The sequence below is a fragment of the Anas platyrhynchos genome, chromosome 12, assembly GCF_047663525.1.
Source record: "Anas platyrhynchos isolate ZD024472 breed Pekin duck chromosome 12, IASCAAS_PekinDuck_T2T, whole genome shotgun sequence".
Taxonomy (NCBI): domain Eukaryota; kingdom Metazoa; phylum Chordata; class Aves; order Anseriformes; family Anatidae; genus Anas; species Anas platyrhynchos.
The window spans coordinates 11,513,847-11,534,892 of NC_092598.1; the positions used below are offsets into that span (position 1 = coordinate 11,513,847).

General features: G+C 48.1%; 2 protein-coding genes across 4 annotated transcripts in view; both read left to right on the forward strand.

Moving 5' to 3' along the window:
- The first annotated feature begins 704 nt into the window (after positions 1–704).
- On the forward strand, positions 705–10,496 carry CETP (cholesteryl ester transfer protein). Of its 2 annotated transcripts, none has more exons than XM_038185262.2 (16): positions 705–1,002; positions 1,759–1,873; positions 2,611–2,745; positions 3,274–3,344; positions 4,356–4,443; positions 4,544–4,613; positions 4,819–4,879; positions 5,521–5,612; positions 5,771–5,950; positions 6,377–6,427; positions 6,784–6,951; positions 7,836–7,903; positions 8,010–8,052; positions 8,137–8,206; positions 8,557–8,642; positions 8,760–10,496. In XM_038185262.2, the coding sequence occupies exons 1-16, from the start codon at positions 720–722 to the stop codon at positions 8,832–8,834; spliced, it is 1,656 nt and encodes a 551-aa protein (XP_038041190.2). In that variant the 5' UTR covers positions 705–719; the 3' UTR covers positions 8,835–10,496.
- A 476-nt stretch (positions 10,497–10,972) lies between these two features.
- NLRC5 (NLR family CARD domain containing 5) overlaps positions 10,973–21,046 on the forward strand; it is a 46,009-nt gene continuing 35,935 nt past the window's right edge. The window contains exons 1-5 of one of the 2 annotated variants that reach the window (XM_013099982.5): positions 10,973–11,197; positions 15,055–15,245; positions 15,719–16,019; positions 17,024–17,086; positions 19,989–20,054. In XM_013099982.5, the coding sequence (XP_012955436.4) occupies positions 15,240–15,245; positions 15,719–16,019; positions 17,024–17,086; positions 19,989–20,054 (436 nt within the window). In that variant the 5' untranslated portion in view covers positions 10,973–11,197; positions 15,055–15,239. Of the gene's footprint in view, positions 11,198–12,576; positions 12,725–15,054; positions 15,246–15,718; positions 16,020–17,023; positions 17,087–19,988; positions 20,055–21,046 lie in introns of those variants that run through there. The other variant, XM_072043756.1, reaches the window with a different exon arrangement.

A 21,046-nucleotide genomic window follows, 5' to 3' on the forward strand; every position in this document is an offset into this window, starting at 1 on the left:
CCGCTCCCCGCAGCGCTGAGGTCTCACCTTCCCTTTGCCATCCATCCTGTGGGGAAGCTGCTTTGTGGGAGTCTTACTAAGGAAACAACCAGGCTCTTTTTTTTTTTTGGCCCTGGATCTCATTTTGTGGTTGGCCCCAGCACCACAACGAGGTTCGGAGTCTGTGGTGTGCAGGGTGGGTGTGCGCAAGGAGCAGATTTGAATTGTGGGTTTTTGAGGTTTCCTAAATAGCAGCTGAGGAGCCAGGTGCATGATTCATCCTTACCTGAAAGGCAGCAAACTAGAGGCAGTCCACAAATCCCTCTGAGGGGCAGAAAGCCTCAGCCCTGTGCTCACAGAGCGCTGCAGGGATGTGGTCTCAGCACAGCGTGCCTCCATTTCCCCACTGTGTGCCTAAAACCAGGGGGTGAGGGGTGGCTGATGACACAGGCTGGTGTCTTTCCAAGTGCACTTTGCTGAGACGTTGCTGCGGGAGTACAAAACGTGGAATGCTTCTGTGCCAAGAGCAAATGATGAACTGAGCGTGGGGCTGCTCCCTTGGCTTCATCCCACCCCAGCTCCGTACCCAGCCTTCCCCAGCACCCCGACGCAGCGTCCCCCGAGCTCTGCAGTCTTGGCAGGAGAGCCACGTCCTGCAGCCCAAGCGCCAGCTGCGGGAGGAAGGCAACGTGCGACTTGACGGGGGCTGAGGAAGCTATAGGCAGATTAGGAAATGTGTGATGAGTTTTGATAACCGGAGGAAGCAGGTCATGTCCTGCTTTGAACGAGCTCCGCTTGGAGGTATGAAAGCAGCCTTGGCCGGGAGGGAATCAGTCACTTCTCAGCGCGCTCTGCTCCGTCTGGGGATGCTCTGGGCTGGCAGGATGAGGCTGGGATCTTCTGGGATCTTCGTCGGGATCTTGCTAGTGCTCGTCCACGCAGCAGCAGCCTGTGAGTTTGGGCCAGTCCCTGACAGAGCCACGGGGATCGTCTGCAGGATGACCAAGCCCGCGGCGTTGCTGTGTAAGTGCCCGCCATGCGGGACTGCGTTTTCCCCCTCCGTCAGAAGGTAGTGATGGCAGATCGGCCAGGTGAGGGGATTTCTTGCTTCCCTGGCTCTCGTGGAAACTGCTCTTCTGGCAAGGTGTGCTGCTACCTGCCTGGGGGGTAGGGATGGTGCCCAGGCTGGTGGGACGGAAGATCTGGAGCTAACCAGTGATGGACATTTTGCCTCTTGGGGATCAGTCTGCAGAAGGGGAGAAGTGAGGTTTCACTGCTGTTTTTTTTCTTTTTTTCTTCTCTTTTTTTCCCCCTCTGTTTATTTGTTGTTGCTGTTTTTACAAGGGCTTGGGGGCTTTGTGGGTGGGGGAAGAATTTCTGCAAAAGGTGGACTCAGCTCTATCCCATCCTCTCTGATGATAGTGCAGGAATAAGAGCGGGTATTTCTGGAAGGAAAAATGCCTGCCCAAAACTCATCCCCTGGCCTGAGGCTGGTACAGGCTGGATAATTTTAGGAAAATGGGTGCAGAAAGTTCAGTCTCAGAAGCTTTTCTTTGGAGCCCCAGCAGCTGCCGGTAATCTCTGCAAGCAGCAACAGAACAAAGCCCAAGGGTAAAGTCAATGGCTTGTGCAGCACAAAGACAAGAACAGCTTTGACCTTGCCAAAATCTGCCCCGATGGCACAGATGTGGCGTGTGCTTTAATCCCAGGTGCAGACCTGATTCTGCAGCTCGAAGGGACTGCACTTCAGTTATCTTTGCTCTTTTCTTCCACCGACAGTGAACCAGGAAACAGCACAGGTCATTCAAGCAGCCTTCAGGAATGCCAACTTCCCAAATATCACCGGGGAAAGGTCCGTGCGGCTCCTTGGCAAGGTGGCTTACGGGCTAAGCAAGTGAGTATCGCTGGGGCACCGCGGGCTGGCGGAGGGCAGGGAATGGTGGCCTGGGAAGGGAGCTTTGGTCCAGTAATTACTTGAGAAAGCAAAGACAGAGATGCACTTTCTTATCCAGGCCTTTCAGACAAGTCATTTCCACGTGAAGGTTTAGGCTGTTCGTGCGTTTTTTTGGAGAGCTTTTCCAGCTCCCTGGGAGGACAGCGAGGAAGCAGAGAAGAGCAGGTCTCTGAAAAGCAGGACAGGGAGTGCGGTCCTGGGGCTGGAAGGGGCTGTCCAGCTCTCAGGGCTGTTGTCGATAGGTGGTGCCAAGGGCTCGTCCTTGCTAGAACACCCCTCAGCACAGGACCTGCTTGGTGGCAAGGACAGCTGGGTTTCACCGTGTTACCAACAGGGGGATTATTTGGAAATGACAAATGCAATGATGCAAACACGGGGTAGATTTCCTGCTGTGACTGCTACTGGAAAAAGAAGAGCACTACAATAAAACAGAGGTTTTTACACAGCACATTGCTGTGTGTTCCCAGCTTCAAGCGTTCAAGTGATCCCTAAATGTGTATGGAAGTGTGTAGCAGGGGAGGAGCTGTGCACCGAGGCTGAGCTCCCTGGTGCTTCCCAGAGCTGGCACAAATCCCACAGAAACCTCAGGAGCAAACCTGTTGCACCCAGTCATAAAAAGTGCCCACCGGGAACAATTCTTTTTTTTTTTTTTTTTTTTTTTTTTTTGTCATTTTTAGCATCCAGGTCAACGATTTGTCCATCGAGCAGAGTGAGGTGGAGCTCAAGGAGAATGATGCCATTGACATTGCCATTAAAAATGTGACGGCCGTCTTCAAGGGCACCCTGACCTACGGCTATGCTGGGGCCTGGTTGTAAGTACCCGGGGGCTGAGCACCGCAGCCCTGGATCCTGCCACTGCCCCCAGGCCAAGGCAGCCCACAGCGTGGGTGAAGGTAGAGGGGCCGTGCTCTTCTGGCTCCCTCGCAAAGGGAGCCTGAGCAAGGCAGTATTTTATACTCCAGCAGTGCTGCTTGCCCCCATCGCTCTTTTTCTCATGTCACTTTTTGCCTCTCTGTCCTCACCATTGCCTCTTGCACGAGATGAAAAGGCTAAAATGTACCAGCTGACTTTTTCCCTCCCCGTCGTTGCTCTGTAAATGTTATCTGCGTGCAGTACAAATGGTTTTAATGCTCCCGTTCTCTTAAGTGGTGGCTTGCAATGGTTTAAAGCCGGATTATCTGAGGCGGGCTGCTGCGTGCCAGGGCTTTGCACACTGTGGTGCAAGGAAAGATGTAAAAGGTGCTGCGAAAGAAACCTGCCCTGTGGCTAGAGTGCAGTCAGGAAAAGCTGCTCCCACATGCGTGTGCCATTGATGACTGTCCTCTCTTCTGCCCCTACAGTCTACAGCTTTTTCATTCAGTTGATTTTGAAATCGAGTCTTCCATCGACCTGCAGATAAACATTAAACTGAGTAAGTAACAGCTGGGAACCACGAGCCATAGGGACCTTTGCACAGTTGTTTCTACCCAAGCCACAGCTGGGGCTGGGAGTGGCAAGCAGGGGCTGGCTCCGTGCACCTCGGTGGGGACCAGGTGGCACCTGCCTCTGCCACCCTGCACACCGGGCTGGAGCCAAGCTGGCCCTCAAAATGCTCGTAATCCTAACAGCCCGAGAGCAGGGAGCTGGTACAAACCATTTCAGCAAGGTAATGCTGGGATGCACCAGCAGAAAGTGAAAGACTGCCTGGCCTTCTGGAGTGTTCAGGATCAGCCATTCATCTCCTGCAGTTCAGGATGACTTGGAAAAAATAAAAAATAAAAAAAAAAAATGGGATGTTTCAAATGAGTTTGCCAAATTATGGCTTTGTTGCAGGAGGCTTGCACATCTGTGCAGTCTGCTTTTCCAGCTGTCCCTAGGTCAGGCCCAAGGAGTGCTCAGGGGAATGAAGTGTTGTCTTTGGGAAGGTTGATAGTACAGGGCTTCCACCAAGGGGAACAGGCAATCCATACTCCTCCGCCTCCCATAAGGAGTGAGAGGGATTTGGATTGCTACATGTGCATCAAAATGCGTCTCCTGTCTCTGGTAAGCTCCTGGGGAAAGCAGCATGAAGCCACACATATTGCAACATATTGCAATTTCCAAACTTTTTTTGCAATATGACTTAACCTGCCCCCTGCCCCCTGGTTGTGGGCAGCATGCAGCTGGCCAGGTCCTGCCGAGTGATGTTAGGACACAACCAAGTCCCTGACTGCAGGACTTGGCAAAGCTGTGCTGGACTCTGGGAGCTGTGAGCAGAAGCCTCCCTCTGCGTGCAAAGTGTCCCCACCTGCCCCTGCTCTGCAGGGTCCCAGATCTTTTGGAAACCTCCAGCAGGAGGTGCAGGGAGCTCTGGCAGCCCTCCTGCAGCTCCAGGTCAGCGCTGTCTCGGCACTGTCCTGGGAGTACGCCAGCCACCTCTCTTCTTTTTCCTTATCCCGTGCAGTGTGCCAGGAGGACCAGGTGGCTGCTGATGCTTCAGACTGCTACCTCTCGTTCCACAAACTGACACTTCACCTCCAAGGAGACAAGGAGTGAGTCTGGTCCCCTCCAGAACAGGGCCTCAGGTGCTCAGCCCCAGGTCCTGCTGCGGGACCCGGGGCTGTCCCTGACCACGCTCGCTGTCTCCCGCAGGCCGGGCTGGTTGAAGCAGCTCTTCACAGATTTCATCTCCTTCACTTTGAAGTTTGTTCTCAAGAGAGAGGTAATACGGAGGAAAGGTCGGTTTGTGCTACATCTTTCTCTGTTCGTATGCCTGTAAGATAACAACAACACACTTAATGAGAAATAAGAAAGGCAAAAAGGCTGTGCTGATGGTGCAGACCCTGCCTGCCAGCCCCCAGATCTCGCTGCCACGTCCAGCTCTGCCTCACCTTCCCCTTCAGTTTTTCTTTTCTTTCCTCTTGTAGGTGTGCAATGAGATCAATTATCTTGCCCAGGTGCTGGCCAATTATGTCCATGACCTAGCAGGTAACTGGCCTTGTTTTTCTGCTTGCTTTCTTTGCACATTGCTCTTAACGTCCGAGCCCCAGCAGGGCAGGAACCACATCCACCAAAAAAATGTATTGAAAAGTCTGTATGGGATGCCAAGCTCCCAGACAGCAGCAAAATAAACCTTGGCTATCTTATGATATGATTTTCTACATCAGGTTGATGTTAAGGGTGATTGCACTGGTCCAAAGACATGTTTCAGTTCCTAATGTATTTCTCCTTCATTATTTAACAATAGCAGATGCAGGATAGCTGCAGGACTGATGTTAGTTCGAATAGGAACATGCTTTGGAAACTAGGGCTGAGATATTGCAGCATCTTTATCGACCTGCAGAAGATGTTTTGACAGTTCCTAGTCCCAAATGTCACAGAAAAGGGGCAAAGTATGAAACTGAGTACCTATCTCTGTGTCCCAGTGGCAAAACTAAACCACAGTGAGCAGTGGAAGGATCAGCACTAGCATTTAGAGGAGTGGGACCCCCATCCACCCATCCCATCCTTGTGCACGTTCCTCTTATAACTCCCCAGCCACTTTCTGCAGCAAGCCCCAAAAGAAAATGTTGCAAGTTCTGCTTACAGTGGTATTTCTGATGTGAGCATTTTGTGTTTTATTCTGGCAGCAAATTTTGTCCGGGATGAGGATATCGGACTTGATATCTCCCTTGCATCAGATCCTTTAATAAAAGCAAATTACCTCGAATCACACCACAAGGTAAAGTACCCCAGGCTGCTCAGACAGAAGGTTTTCTGCTCGTGGTGTTAGCTGGAGGGCTGGGAAGGGCTGGCTCCTCGCTGCAGGCAGTGCTTCTGTGCTGCAGCCAAGGGTATCTGCAGCAGGGGCACATACCTTCTCCTCGCTTTCTTTTAAAGGGCCTTGTCATGTACAAGAACTACTCTGATGTCTTCAGTGACTCTGTTTTCTCCCCATCACTGCTCTCCGAGTCCCGAATGCTCTACTTCTGGCTGTCCGAACACATCCTCAACTCCCTGGCTTCGGCAGCTTTCCTAGATGAACGCCTGGTGATGAACATCAGTGGGAAGAAGTTGCAGGTGACTTTCAGGGGTGGTTCCCTCCTTACCATTGCATAGCATTGTATTTTGGGGGGAGAGTAAAAGTTCTCTAAACTTCAGGTTTTGGTGAGAGCTGATTTTTGTAGATTGAAATCCACAGCCAGTCACTACATGTGGACCTGATCAGAAATGGGTACCTTCTTAGCTACATGCTACCAGGTAGTGCTCTCCCTTAGAGTGATAACATCGGCTGATAGAAAACTTCTTTTGTGAGTTGTAAAATGATGTGAATTTATGTAGGAGTACTGAGGTAGAAAGGGGGTGAATTCAGGAGAAACCATTCCTCTGAACATGCTGCAAGCCACACATCCATGCTCTGCCCCATCCAGGCTGGATTGGGGCTAACCATAACCTCCTCTTCCATTTTTTTTTTTTTAACAACCTGTTTCTGGTTTGTTTCTGAAGGCGCTGTTTGAAATTGAAGACACTGAAGTGCAGCAGAAGGCGGTGCAATTGGTAACTTTTGATTCTATTCAGAGCATTTTGTCAAGCAAAGAACTTTTCAAATTGATTCATTTAAACTGTAGCATCTCGTGTCCTTCCCACAACAACTTACGAGTCTTGGCTGATGGTAAAAAGAGGGGTTGAAAGAGAAGTTGTTGTGCTTTTTAAGGATTTCTCCACCCTCTGTGTTGACACAGCTTCCCTGAAACCCATCAGAGGTGTTGGGCTTAGAACAAGTGGAGTGGGACTTGGGAACTATAAAGCGCGTGTTGATGTGTTTTAGATGTGTAGATGTGTGGCAAGGTTTTACGAAATTGGGAAGCAGCATGGCAAAAACCCTACTCCTCTCTTGCTCTTTATTTGACCAGATTTTTCAAGGCACCTCCTATAATGATTCTGTGGCCAAGGTGTGGAGTCTCACCCATCCCGAAATCTCTCTCCAGCCTGAGGGGACAGTTGTGAAGTCCTTGGTAGCAGTGGAGATCAACATCTTTCCCCCAGGAGAAGAGTCCCTGATGGTTCTGTACATGGAGAAGGTCTGTCCTTGTTTCTCCTGACTGTGAAGACCTTTGGAAAAGCTCTGTCCTGAGTTTGCACCACACTGGGTGCTTGTGGACAGTAACAGCTAGGAACACTTTGGGCAGGGGTGGTGGCTAACCCATGGGAAGCGGAGAAGGCGTATTAATTTCTTTCAGCACAGCAGTTTCTTCCTGTGACATTTGGGGCTGGGAATGATGATAGTGACCCTGTTGGCTCAGCGTCTCTATTAGACCAGCCCACTGCTGGTATGCAAGGTGGTAAGTGCAGCACCACAAAGCCCTGGTGAATCCCTATTAAACACCACATCAGAACCTTTATCTGCGGTATTTTAGGAGAGAATGAAAGCATGAAAGCACCATGGGAATGTATTTATTTTCTGAAGTCTCCTAGCTTCCCAGTTCTAGCTCTAGCCCCTGCCTAGAGGATGGTTGCCTCTGAAAGAGAAAATACAGCTGTGAAGGATACAAAGCTTTTGCTCTGTGTGCCTGTGTGAAAGTTCCTGGTTACACTGGTTTACCCCAAAGTGCTTTATACTGAATATAAGGAGGTAGCAAAAAAATGCCAAAACCCTTGCTGTAATTATAACATGACAATAAGACAGTATGCTTGTGCAGCCTTGTGATTATGGGCTGGTATGGGCACTAAACACTGCACAAAAGCAAATCACTGTATGAGGGTAGACCAGACTCTTTTTGAGGAGTTGTGGCATACAAATGGAGAAGGAAAACATAGACCCCCCCCCCCCGGTGATATCTGGAGGTGAAGCCAGAAGGATGATAAGCTCTGGTTTACAGCAAGTAAACCAGAATTTCCAGATAAGACCTCTCAGCTGCAAGGCAGGTGGACCTACATCTAAACTTCACTGTTCATCTCTGTGCAGGAAATCACGGTCACTATACAAGCTGCCTATGCAGAAAAGAAACTCATTTTGCAGCCTTTGGATTCCAGGTCAGTACTGAGGTTTCCTGAGTGTTCCATTCCTCCTTTTAGCCCATGTCTGAAAGCAGCACAAAAACATTTTTTTTTTTTTTTCCCTTTTTTCCCTCCCCTTCAGGATAGAGTTTAAAGTTTTTAAATGGGCAGCTGATCCAAGTGAGGTAAGTCCTAAGCAAGTATTCTTTAGGGCATTTGTTGCTAAACTACAACTTGATTTTTTTTGGTATCAATTTTATGACTTTCAGAATGACCAGTCCATAAGAAACTTCCTGCAGAAAATGATCTCAGTTGTCGGGATCCCAGAAGTGATTTCAAGTGAGTTTTCCCTTGAAGGAAGTGCCAACATACTTTGTAAAGCATCTATCGTCAGATCTTCTAAACCCGTGTACTGCAAAAGTCCAGTAATAATCCTTACAGCCTGGGGTACTTGAGGAACATTTCACATCAATGGTGCAAGTTTCTGTTATATTCACGTGGGAAATAGGAAAAGTTTCACCTTTGTAAATGGGTGGGATACAGGAAAATCAGTTTTCCATCAGGCTGAAGGTCATGGGGCGTTGGGGCACAATTAACTTTTGGCAACAGACAGACAAGGTCACAGTACATAATGAGCAGCAAGCCAGGAGAGCTGTAACCATAACTGGATGGTTGTACTGATTCCACAGGGATTGAACCAGCTTTGACCTCACTGATGAACAGCAAAGGACTTCATTTATTTGAGATCAGAAATCCTGAGATCATCACAAGAAAGGTAAGCAGAGTTCAGAAATACCTGGCTCTAATCCTTTGTGGGAGTGTGGTAGTAATAATATAATAGTAATATGTGTAATACTTGTATAATACTTTTTTCTCTCCCCCTTTTTTTTAGGGATACCTAATTGTACAACTTGACTTTAGCTTCCCAAATCATTTGCTGCTTGACTTTCTTCAGAAAGGATTTTAGAACTGGTCTGTTCTTGAAGGAGCGTAGGAAATTGTGTACAAACAGTGATTGCGTGTGAAATGATTAAAAGACAAGCTGACTTAAATCAGCTTCTGCTGATTTTTTTTTCTTTTCCCGAGAAATGCTCCAGTTTCTGTGCAATTGTATATCCACTAAGCAAAGATCTTGAAGTCTGCACCTCCACACATGTTGCTGTTTAAGGATCCTTCAGGATCTTTAAAGGAGATTCTGAGGAGCTTACAAGTAAGGGTTGAATTCTTAAAGACCATTGGCACTGGGTTAGCACTCAGAGAAGCCAGCAGAAACAGGCTTTACCAATCATTTGGTATCTCTCTTGTTACACTTTAGAAACCTAGCATCTTTTGTGCTGATTCTGTGTTTGTGGGTTTTTTTTTTTTTTTTTTTTTTTTTTTTTTTTTGGCTCAACTACAAGCCAAAGAGTTCATGATTTTGGCATACTTCAGCCATTCACATGACATTACCAAACTGTAAGTAAGCTCAGAAGCAGTGATATTACAAGACCTGGGTATAGCTGAAGACAGTGGAATGTGAATTTGGAGAGCAGTTTAATAAGAGATCTCATGTCCTGGCTACTTTCTTTACAGAGTTCAAAACATGGTGTAGAGCTCTGGGCAAATCATGTTCATGTTGTGGGGGTACTGGCCAAGCAAACTTAACAAAAGTAATAAAAACGGTGAGGAAGCCAAAGAGATTATAAGAGAAAGTGTAAGTATCTATTCAGACATCAGGTTCCTGTTTCTTTCTACTATAATGCAATCTTTAAGCTGAAGTGGCTCAGTCATTTTCCTGTACCAATTCATGCTTCCTTTATTTAAAATTCATCTTATTATTAGGAAGACAGCTCAAATGACAAATATAAGAATGTAATGATCATATTAACAAAAGCAGACGATGACATTCTCTTGTTCCAGCCTGGTGTGGAAAAGGAGGCCAGGATATCTTCCATGCACCAATTTTATAGTTTGGTCCATGGCACCCACAAGAGGTTATCATAGAATCATAGAACAGCTTGGGTTGGAAGGGACATTAATGACCATTCACTTCCAACCCCCCAGGGATGCCATCCACTAGATCAGGTTGCCCAGGGCCTCATCCAACCTGGCCTTGAATATATCCAGGGATGGAGCTTCTCTAGGCAGCCCATGCCAGGGCCTCACCAGGTAAAGGATGTTGATTTTGCAGGTTTTAGCTAATACAGCTGTATGTTGTGTATCAACCACAAGGACAGGACTGAGACAGGGTCTATGCTGTCAGGATGACCCTAAAGACAAGGGAGGGAAAGGCTGCATGCACACAGGTAATAGAACCAGAAAGAACTGGACTGGGATTTTTAAGTCTGTCAGAGAAAGGAAGGGTCAGAAGTTTAGCAGCAAGGAAGATTTCTGGCCTTCATCAAAAGACCACCAGAGTATGCTGGATGACCACCCAAGGACTCTATGCGTATGTGAACAGGGGTAGGAACCTATGTTAATGAGTCTGTGGAGATGTAATGAATATGCAGGAGACACGAAATGAAATGAAAATGTTTATATATATGTATATATGCCATTGACATAAGCACACTGCCAGTAACCCTGTGTGTGTTAGGCGGAGCGATCTGCCACACACCTGGTGCTGTAATAAAGAATACCTGCTTAATTACTTTGCTTATTGAGATTTCCATGTGTCACCACTAGAGGTGGCAACTTTCCACCTCCCTCCACCCTGCCCACTGCCTCTGCTGGCAGGTTTGGTGCTGGCCAAAGGCTGGTGGTCCGTGCTCCCAGCTTTCGACAGGTGATGTTTCCCCACTCTTTGTGACCATGGGGAAAAAATTCTGACAAGCTGGAGCCACCTGCTCTTCTTGAATGACAACCCATTAGAGTGATGAGTACTAATGGAAAATAAATGGTTGAAAATACACTTTTTTTGGATGCGCCTCGCCCTGCTGTGGTGTGCCAACTGGGGACATGGGGTGTGAGGGCTGAGCCCAAACAGACAACCTAAGCAGAGAGCAGGCACTCCAGCGCTGAGGGAAGGAGCCTGAAGCACCCAGCCCTCCTTCGCACCACAGGGTGGTTGCCAGTGAGGGCTGCGGCCCCTCGCCGCCAGCCCCTCCGCAAAATGGCGGCCCCGCCCGCCGGGGGCTGAGGGGAGCCCGGCTGCGGGCCGGCCGCGAGGGCTGCACCGAGAGCTGCGCGTCGCCGGGGCCGGCCCTTGGCGGGGAGCCGCAGCGGCAGCCCCACGTGCTTTCCTGGAAAAGCCTCTTCCCCGCAGCTTTCGCTTTCGGACGGCCGCGGTGGGGCAGCCCCGAGCTCACGGCGCGATGCGAGCCGGCCGGGCAAGGCAGGGCAGGCGGCCGGGTGAGTGCTGCGGGAGGGCGGCCCCGGGAGGGGCAGGGGGGCTCGCTGGGGTGCTGGATTGCTCTCCCTTTCTTGTCACTATGTGGGGTCCTGGGTGAGGTATCTGCGCCCCTCGTGTGCGGTAGCGTTGTGGCACGGATGTGAGGGCGGAGGTGTTGTGCTTGGTGGGTACCCGTGGTGTCAAGCAGGGGAAGGGCGAGGGGCTGGTGCCCACTGTGGCTCTCAGCTCAGCTCCTCGCCGCGTTGGCCAAATGGAGCAGGGGCGAGTGTCAGGGTGCAGATGTCCTCCAGCAACTCCTGGGCCTTTGTCCTGTCGCAGCATTGTCCGGAAAGGTGTTGGGGCAGAGCTCTTGGCCGGCCGTGGGGAGCCCGGTGCGGCCCCAGCTCGTTCCTGGTGGTCTGGGGGCTTGGGGGCCTGTGCTGGCCCCCATCTTTCCCCTCTCCAAACCCGAGGTCGGACCTGCTGCTAGAAGTGGCTTTTGTGCTTAGGTCCTGCTTGACCCCTTTGGGTCAAGCTTGACCCCTTTGGGTCAAGCTTCCTCGGAGTGCATCGTGAGAAGTGTGTCAGAAAGTGATTCATTCAGTAAGCACGGAAATCGGTTACTTAAGTCAAACAGAAACAACACAAGTGCAGCCGTTTTTGCAAGCCAGAGCAACGTATCAGAGAAACACGAGAGGAGGAATTTTTGAGCACATAACTGCCACTTTGTAGGACGAAGGTTTGGTCCCCTCGCACTGCACGGCTGCTCTGTGTGCTGGCAGTCCTGCTGCAGCTGCTGGCCTGGCTGGCACCGGCCACATTTTGTGGGTATTGCTGTGTGGGGCAGAGAAGGCAGATGGGGCCGTGCACTACCCAGGCTGGCTTTCTTGGGCACTTAGAGGGATTTTAATAGTACCTTGTTTGTCACCATATACGTGGCCAGATCTGTCTCTCTCTGTGCACACACAGAAACATGGAATTTTTCTTCAAAACATCCATTCTCACATATTATATTCTCACTTAAACCTGGTCCAAAGGAAATACAGGTCACTTTTTTTCTCTTAGGTACGATGCAAATGTTAAATAAATATTTTTTCCTTATGCCAGAATAATCAGACTAATTTGCTTAAATAAAAATATCTCTATTGTAAGAGCCTTAACCAAACCAAGTGAGAGCTTACTCCAGTGAGAACGTTTGCCCTCAAATCCGGTTTGTTTGGAGCAATCCCTAAATATTTTACCTAAATTATCATGTAGCTGTAGATTTTAGAATAGGATAACAATTCTCAGTTGTTTTTGTTGGGTATTTTGCATCATCTGTTGTTCTTTTTTTTATATCACAGTTGAGAAGAGGTGGGGTTGGGGAATTCCTGTCTCTTTACTTTCATTTTGTACTTTGTTACTCACCGAGTCCCAAAAGACACTGAAAGACATTGTGCGTTGTGAGAGCAGTGAATTCAAGGCAGTGAACGTTGTCCCCCAGCTCCCTTGTTTTTTGATTCCCCCTTGATTTTCGGTGCTGCTGCTGCGCCATTTCTGGGCTTTTGGTAAGTAGCACTAGCTACTCAGGGCACGCAAGAAGTTAGCAGATTTGCAACAGGGAGCTTCACATTTCAGTTTTATTTGTCGTATCTGGGAATGGTGTGAATGCCAAGGTGTGTGGGGGGGTATTTTTGCATTGTGTTTTAGTGGGGTTTCTGCTGATGCGTTGTTTTCTGGCTCTTGGGAGGGTAGTTTTGTACTTCATACCGAGCTGAGAGGCATTGTGCTGCAGGTTGCCGCCCATCTTTTCTGGTGGTCTGGTGATAGTGGTAGAGCTGTGTGGTATAGTATTGGCTTTCATCTGGCTTTTCAGGGTTGTTTTGTCCTTCAGTATGAGTCTATCGTTAATTCACCTGTCTGCTCTGCTTGAATGACTTACAGTTGTCATTGGTGTTAAGGCCTGTTTTTTATTTTATTTTTTAATATGGTGTTAATAAACAGATAGTTTTTCATCGTATTGGGAATAAAGCCAGGGCATTGCTGTCTACAAATTTCTAGTTTTTGGCCAGAGAACACATAAAATGACAGTCACTAGTGTTAGCTGGTCAGGCTACTGGATTTTAAGTTTGCTGTGCAGGAAGCCCTGTCATTTTACAGTTTGTTTCAAGTTTCAAGTCACAATTTAAATTTGAAGCATTTATATTTTGTCTTTTTAAGCTTTCCAGTTGAGACATGGTTTCCTTCGTATGTTTTAAGTGATAGGAAAAGTGTTCTTGGTATAATCGATAGTGTAAAATAAGTTTCACAGTAAAACATTTTGAACGAAAACTTGCAGAGTCATTTCTAGCAATATTCACGGTTCTTCCATTTTTGGCATCACAGAAATAGTCCAGGAAGAGCATTGGTTCTAGCTAGGCTCAAGTTTCCTGCCATTTCATCAGGATTTTTTTGTTGTTGCTTTCATTTTTCATTGGAATATGAATGGCAGGCATGTAGGGTATTTTTACAAATCGGTATGTTTGCCCCCATTTTGATAGATCCCAGAGTCTCCTCACACTTTATGTAACACATCTCGAAAGCATGAGCTGGAATGGGAACCCAGATAGTCTTTTTTTTTGGTGATGCTGCATTACCACATTTTACGAGGATATGCACAACAGCCAACCAGTGTCACAGGTGTGACTTGAAGAGTCAGAGATTAGCAAAAGAGCACACAGTGTCATCGGCTCTGCTCTTACCAGGTGTCTGCTTGGCTGTTGGAGCAGAGGAATGGAAGAGACCAGCTAGAGCTTTCCCACTTTCTTAAACTTGAGCGGGGCGAATGGCTTGAGCACTTCGATCTTGCGTGCGCCAGCCTGGAGCCCTGCTCTTTGCTCCTGGGTGCACGCCATGCCCAGCAGCGAGCTGGGAGGTGATGTTCTCCCCGTGCCACGTCCCCAGGGAGCGGCAGGGCTCTGGCACCAGTGTAACTCCCCGATGAATTCAGTTCTCCCCGATGGAAAGAGAGGAGACTCTCCCAGCAGAGTAGAGTGCCTTTCTGTCTTCCCCTTCTCTTTGAGTTCCCTGCTCTGCTGCACAGAAATCTCCCACTTTGCTCCTTGGCTGGGTCAAGAAGAAGGCAAAAATTTGCCCCAACCCAGAGGATGTTCCAGCAACTGGGGGTATTTTTCCCACACCAAACATATTAACGTGCAGCAGTCTCGGACCTGGAGGGGTTATCCCTTCCAGATAGCCAGGGAGTCAGCGGGGCTTCTGCTTCTCAGCCATTCTGCAAAGATGGTGCTGGTACTTGCAGTTGGAGCTGGCTTTAGACTTTGGTGTAGGCAGCCTTCCTGGCAGCAGGTTGCTGGGCACAGTGCAGTGGCATGGTCCTGAAGGTGCCTTATCCTGTGCCGGGCACGCAGATGGTAATCTCTTTCCGCGTTCCTTTCCCTGCAGTTGCAGTGGCTGGACTTCAGCCAATGCCATCCCCAGTGCAGGGACAAACAGCTCCCTTTGCTGGTTCTGCTGAGAGGCCTGGGGATGGCACAGGAGATGGTTTCAGCCCCCTGCACCTGAAACGCTCTTGAGAGAGCTGCGTAGCCTCAGAAATCAGCTTTTCACAAGCTTTCTGGTGTGACCGCCTGACTTCAGCAAGCTGTTGCTGCTCTGAGTTGCCTTTTGTGGAGGGGCTGACAGCAGCAGGTTGGCAGAGATGACCAGCTCCAGCCAGGCTAGTAGATCCTCAAATATTCACATGTCATGGTCACTGTGGATTTGGGTGAGGTTGCAACCCAGAGATGGAAAGCTCCACAGCTATCTCAGGATCAAAGACAGACTTTTTCTAGATTATTGACCTGTGCGATTGCCTGTGCCTTTTCATATCTACAGACTGACCTCTTGTTATTTCTCCTAGGCACCCCCACCAAGTCAGCCTGTGGTGTACAGGCACACACCATGCAGTGGGGTGATGCTGTGTGCTGAAACCCTGCTGCTAACAGATCACTCCTTTGGCATGGTATGAAGCAGAAACCACCTTTGTGTTTGAATATGCTGCTGGACTGCACATAGGACAGCTGGAAGGAGGCTGACCACACAGCAATGCAGGTAGGAGAATGTTTATGCATGGCTTTGCTGCTGGAAGGAAGTGGAAGAGGTTGGTCACAATGTCACCAAGGCAGAAGTGTTGTTTGTCCCCATAAAATGAGTAGCAAGAATGACTTCCCGAGCCCTTTGTGCTGGGAGACACCTGGCTCTTAGAGTCGGATCACTGCATCAATACAGGTGTCAACAGAGCTTCTCCCTGGCTGCCTCCAGAGAGACTGACTCTTGTTATTTGCCTCTGACCCTTGAAATACCACAGTGTGCAGGCAAACACTGCAGCCCTTGCACCACCTCTTGTCTGGGGTAGGATTTTCCACGTAACACCATCAGGGTAAGGCAGATAAGAAACCCTAGGTGGACCAAGGGGGTAGACAGCGCCAGCAAGGGCCTTGCTGGCTGAATAACAGCAGGACCGTGTGGGTGAGCATCTCTTGTTCCCACGCCCATCACCACCCTTTCTGCTTTCATCCCCCTAGCCCCTACTCCAGAATGATGATCTCAATCTGGAAGTAGCCATAGCAAGCATCCGCCCCCAGCTGGTGGAGTTCCTCAGTCACCATCAAGACTGGCTGCTCACGACCTCCCAGCACTTCCTCCCAGGGGCCACGCTGCGGGACTTGGATGGCATCACCGACCACAGAGAAAAAGTCTCAGAGCTCCTTGACCTGCTGGAGAAAGATGGCCCTGACACCTGGAAGCAGTTTGTGCAGCACCTCTGCATGGAGCTCGACCTCCCCCTGGAGCTGGAGATACTGCTTATGAGTTCTGCAGAAGAAGGTAATGGTGCTCAGCCAGCTTTCTTTGACTGTCTTCAGACAGGAACAGTACCTTGGCCCCCCTGAAGCCACCAGACAAGGCTAGGCAGTGATACTGCCAGTGCCCTTGCTTATGCACTCAGTGCTTCATCAGTGAGATGTGACAGTCCCCTCCATGCTGCCCCAGCTGGCTCATGTCAAGCTTTTCATCCACAAGAACCCCCAAGTCCTTCTGTGCAGGGCTGCTCTCAATGAGTTCTTCTCCCAGCCTGTCCTCCAGTCTGGGATTGCTCCCACCCAGGTGCAGCACCTTGCTCTTGGACTTGTTGAACCAAAATACCAGAGTACAGGCCTGCACTCCCAGTTGGGAAATGCTGGAAGTGACAGTGAAAGGAGCTCGTGTACAAAGGCTTCCTGTCTGATTTTGGGGGAGCCATGCTTCAAGACATGATTTTGTCTGAACTGGTGTTATGCAGACTCCTGCTTAGTTTGAGCAAGATCTCCCTCTGAAGTTTTGTCGCTGTATTCTGTGGGGCTGCAGATGCTGAGTGGAGGTTCCTGGCAGCTTGAACCTCCCTCTGGCAATACACATCTGTGTGCTGCTGTGCAGTGAGGCAGAAAGGGGTCCTTGGCTGGGCTGCCAACTGACTTCGCCGAGGGTTTCATCGCAGAAACACCTCCTTTGCAGGACCAGGGATGAGTAGGGCTTCCCTTTTTGGCTGCAGTGTGGGTTTAGATCAGCCAAAGATGCTCACACTCCACGTTTGCATGTATCCTACAGAAGAGTGTTTCACACCTCCCGTGAAAGCAGAGGTTAACTGTATTTTGGTGCAAACTGTGAGGAGATCAGACAGGGAGCATGAAACCTGGCTGTGCTGCATCAGCCTTTATACTGAGTCTTGTTATAAACCACTCTGTGTGTTGCAACCTGCTTGCTGTTTGATTTCATCAGGTCAGCAGCACCCCAGATCCCAAAAGCAGGATGCTGATGATAACTGTGTTTAATTTCCAATCCAACTCCTTTAGGTAACTTGAGCCAGAAACAAGAAGCACGGATAGATGTGAGTGCCAGGTCTTCTGTGCCAAAAGGTAAGGCTGCAACAAACCACAGCACTGGCAAGGTGTGGGGAAACCACTGCAACTTCAGGTTTTATTTTTCTTGTTTTGTTGCTTTTCAGATGAACCTCCCCTGCTTCATTTTCTTTCCCTGTGTTTCAGAAAAGCCTTGTTAGCACTGACTCTGCTAAGGAACCCACTCAGTTTCTCTAGCTGAGGGAATCTCCCTCTCACCTTCCAAAACCCCTACTTTTTGCTTCTATACTGTGGTTGGCTCAGTGATAGGTGGAGGAAGTTGGTTTGGCTTTTAAAGAAAGCTCAGACAGACAATCTAGAGTTGATCCACCAGAAACCATTCTAGGAGTGTGAGTATCCAAGCTTAAAAGAATAGGTAGTAGTAGTTCTAGGGCTTGTTTCAGGGATGAACTTAGTACCTCTAACTCTTAGCCTTAGTTACTCGGCCTTCTAACTCTGCAGATAATGAAATGAGGGATTTGTTTTCAGGATCCCTCCTCTTCCCCTAGTGCTTTGCAGTGACATCAATCACTGAATGTCAGATAAAAGCCTTTGGTGCAATGTGAAGATGCTGAAGGTGTGGGCCACTATGGAGTGATATCCCTGGTCCTTCATTTAACAGCTACTGGAAGAACTGGAGGCTGCTGAATTCTGAGTTGCCACCTCAGTCACCAGTTTTTCAGGTTCCAGAACTGAAAGACCAGCCCAGGCCCTCCCTCCCCAAGTGAAGAGTCTCACAGAAGAGAGACAGAATGGATGTTATTCTAACATCCAGCTTTCCAAGTGGGTAAATGGAGGAGACTGCACCAAAAAGAACCCAGGTCATCCACCTGCCATCAGGTTTCTGTGTTCTGCAAAGTGTGTTGAGAGAAAACAAAGCAGCAGGAAATGAAGCCTTGTGTTCTTCAGGCTGCAGTGCAGAGAAGCCACTGAGCCATCACCCTGGCAGTGCAAAGAGCAAAGTGCAAGCCTTGGGTACTCTAGAGGTGCTTAACATTGCTGTCAGGGAGTGGGTTTGGTGCTGGATTGCCCAATGGTGAAAAACAGGCAATTTGAAGGAAAACATGCTCTTAGTTTTGCAGGGAGTGCTCCTGTTCCTGCTGTGTGAATTTGGGCGCTCACGCTCAAAGCAGCAGGAGCTTCTTGCAGAGCTGCCTGTGTTTCTTGCTGAGGTTTGCCAGTGTTCTCAGTAACTTAGACCTTGCATCTTGCATTTCCTGCTCCTGGCCAGCCAGAGGTAGGCTTTTAGCACTGCACTTCCTGAGCAGTGATCACTTCCTGGCTTGTCCAGCTCTGCTGGCATTACTCATTTTAATCCTTATCTTCCAACCTGCCCTTTGCAATTCCAACCATTCGTATGGTCACAGAGATGCTTGTGCCTCTGTTTTTTATAGGCTGTTGATCTCAGCAGTTGCTGGTGGAATAGAAATCTGAAAATAGTGCTGAAAGGTATGGGGACTAATTAAGAAAAGTAGGATTTATCCCTCTCTCAGCTCTCCACATTCTCTGTATCTGAGAGAGCTGCATAAACAATTAGAGAATTAACCAGGAAATCTGTGGGCTGTGAGTTCTTCAGAAATAACTGTTCCCTTGGGATAACAGAGCTGTTTTTGTGCATTCCTGCACTCAAAGCAGATGCATCTTCTGGCCTACGAAAAGACTCGCCAGTGAGGTTGGTGTGGTCAGCCTTGGGAAATGCCAGGCAGCTTTTCATGACATCTCCTTCCCCCAGTGCTCCCTGCTGGTACAGTGCACCACTCCTAGGAGTGTTTAAGGGAAGGTTGGACCTGCTGCGTAGGGACATGGATTAGTGGATGACATTGGTAGTAGGGTGATGGTTAGACCAGATGATCTTGAAGGTCTTTTCCAACAATAATGATTCTATGATCTGTCTCAAATCTGCCAAGCTTCTTCCGTATGCTCAGGTTCACTTCGTCCATGGTGTAAATCTTTGATTAGGCTGTCTGCAGACCTTAATGTTTTATCTACTTATGTGTCCTACCTTGAACCCAGAATTGAATGCACCTATTTTTTTTTTTTTGTTTGTTTTCATTACAGCATCTGTGGTGCCAATAGGGTCACTTCCTAGAATGCTTTTTGACAGGTTGTTATGATACTTCTTAGCTAAGGTTCTGTTGTGGTTTAGCACTTACATTTCTCAGCAAATGGGAATTGATCTAAACATCATTTACTAAACATCACGCATCTTGCAAAATATGCCTTTTAATATGCACATTGTTTCCTGTTGAACTTCAAAGTTAGGTTTCCCCAAGCAACTTGTACCACTGCATCTCCTTACTTCTGATGTCCAAGCTGTTTTTAACTGAGAATGATAAGATTTGGTTATTCACTGCTCTGTGAAGTGCAGTCAATGTTCCAGTGTCAGATAAATGTTGAATCCTTGTATCTAATCATGTGTTCCTTATGGAGGAGCAAGGCCCTGCTTAAGTTCTCTGCAAAAACACTCAAGTAGGTTGAATAGGAAAGTAGTACATGTAAATCACACTGGGGTAGGCAGGATTGATGTTATCCCCTGGGAAAGCCTATATAAACTGAAGTGTTGGAATGAATTGCCTAGAGAGCTCAGGGGGCTCCATTACTGAAGGTCAGTAAACCAGCCCAGACCCCTACATCACCCCTGAGAGCTGTAGAGTATCCAGGCTTGGACAAGGGGATGCTTTAGCTTCTTGAGGAGCAGCCCCAGCTGATTTTCTATAGCTAGATGCATGTCTGCATTTACTTCAACAATTGCAAAAACTGTTTTGTAAACTCAGCCTGAATTTGCAAATAGTTTTGTCTCTCCGATTTTGCTTTTTTGTTTTTAGCTCCCTGAATGCTTTGCTGGAGTGTCTTGCCCAGCTCTAAATAAGTTGACATTGGAAGTGCTGTTTTGATGTATTTCTGACTTTTCACGTTTTAGGAGTTGCTCGCCGCCGCCGTAGCAGCAGCGCCATCAGTGATAAGGATGCTAAACAGAAACGCCTGGGTATGTAGATACTCCAGAAGTAGAACGATGGTGTGGTTCCCTCCAGGGAAGGACCTGTTAAACTTCTTTGCAAAAGCACTCAAAAAATCAGCTTCCTGCATTGAGGGAAAATTTTGTTTAGTGACTGCATAAACTCAATGCAACAGGCTAGAAGATGTATGGACAGTGGGACCTAGCAAATAACAAGAAACATCCACGTCCATTTCAGAGGTGTATTAAATCTACCTGAGGAGAAGAGATGTGTATAGCATATGCCATCTCCCTTGAAGCCTGATACGCCTATAAAGCATTCAGCTGTTGGTCATCCCTTTATTATTATTTTTAAGCCAAATCAGGAGACATAGTTTAATTTAAATACAATTTATATCCCACGGTTTGTCTAGCATGTTAAAAATGTGTGTGGTTTCTTAGGAGAACAGCAACACATGGTTGTGTGTGTATACAAGCACAGCTGGTTGCTTGTGCTGAATGGGGACTGCTGCTTTGTTATTGCTTTGCTGCCTGGCTGGAGGTGCTGATGTGCTTTTGCAGCATCATTTAAGTGCACGTATGTTGGAAATGAAGTGGCCTTGGAAGTAGGTCTCAGTAGAGAGGCAGGGGAACAAAGAGATATCCTGTTACAGAATCTTAAAAACACAGCCTCACAGCACAGGAAGTGTCTGTTGTGACATTCAGAAAGTTGAGCAAGTGTGGCACAAGGCCAGCATGGGCAAGCAGAGGGCTGGTGAACAGCCCACATATGCATAAACATCAATAACTAATTCTCATCTTAAAGAGATAAGACTTAGTGTTTATATGAAGCTATTTCACATTGTTCTTGAATTTTCTCCCCGCTTCGTCAGCCTCTGTGCAAAAATAGGCAAAATTCCGTGTTATTTTTATGCTTTCAAAATTGGTCATCTCTATCTCCAGCTCTGTGGAGCAGCCTCTGATCAGAGTGGTGTTTCTCTGTAAGTGGCAATATTTTTGATCTGTCACAGCTCAGAACTAAC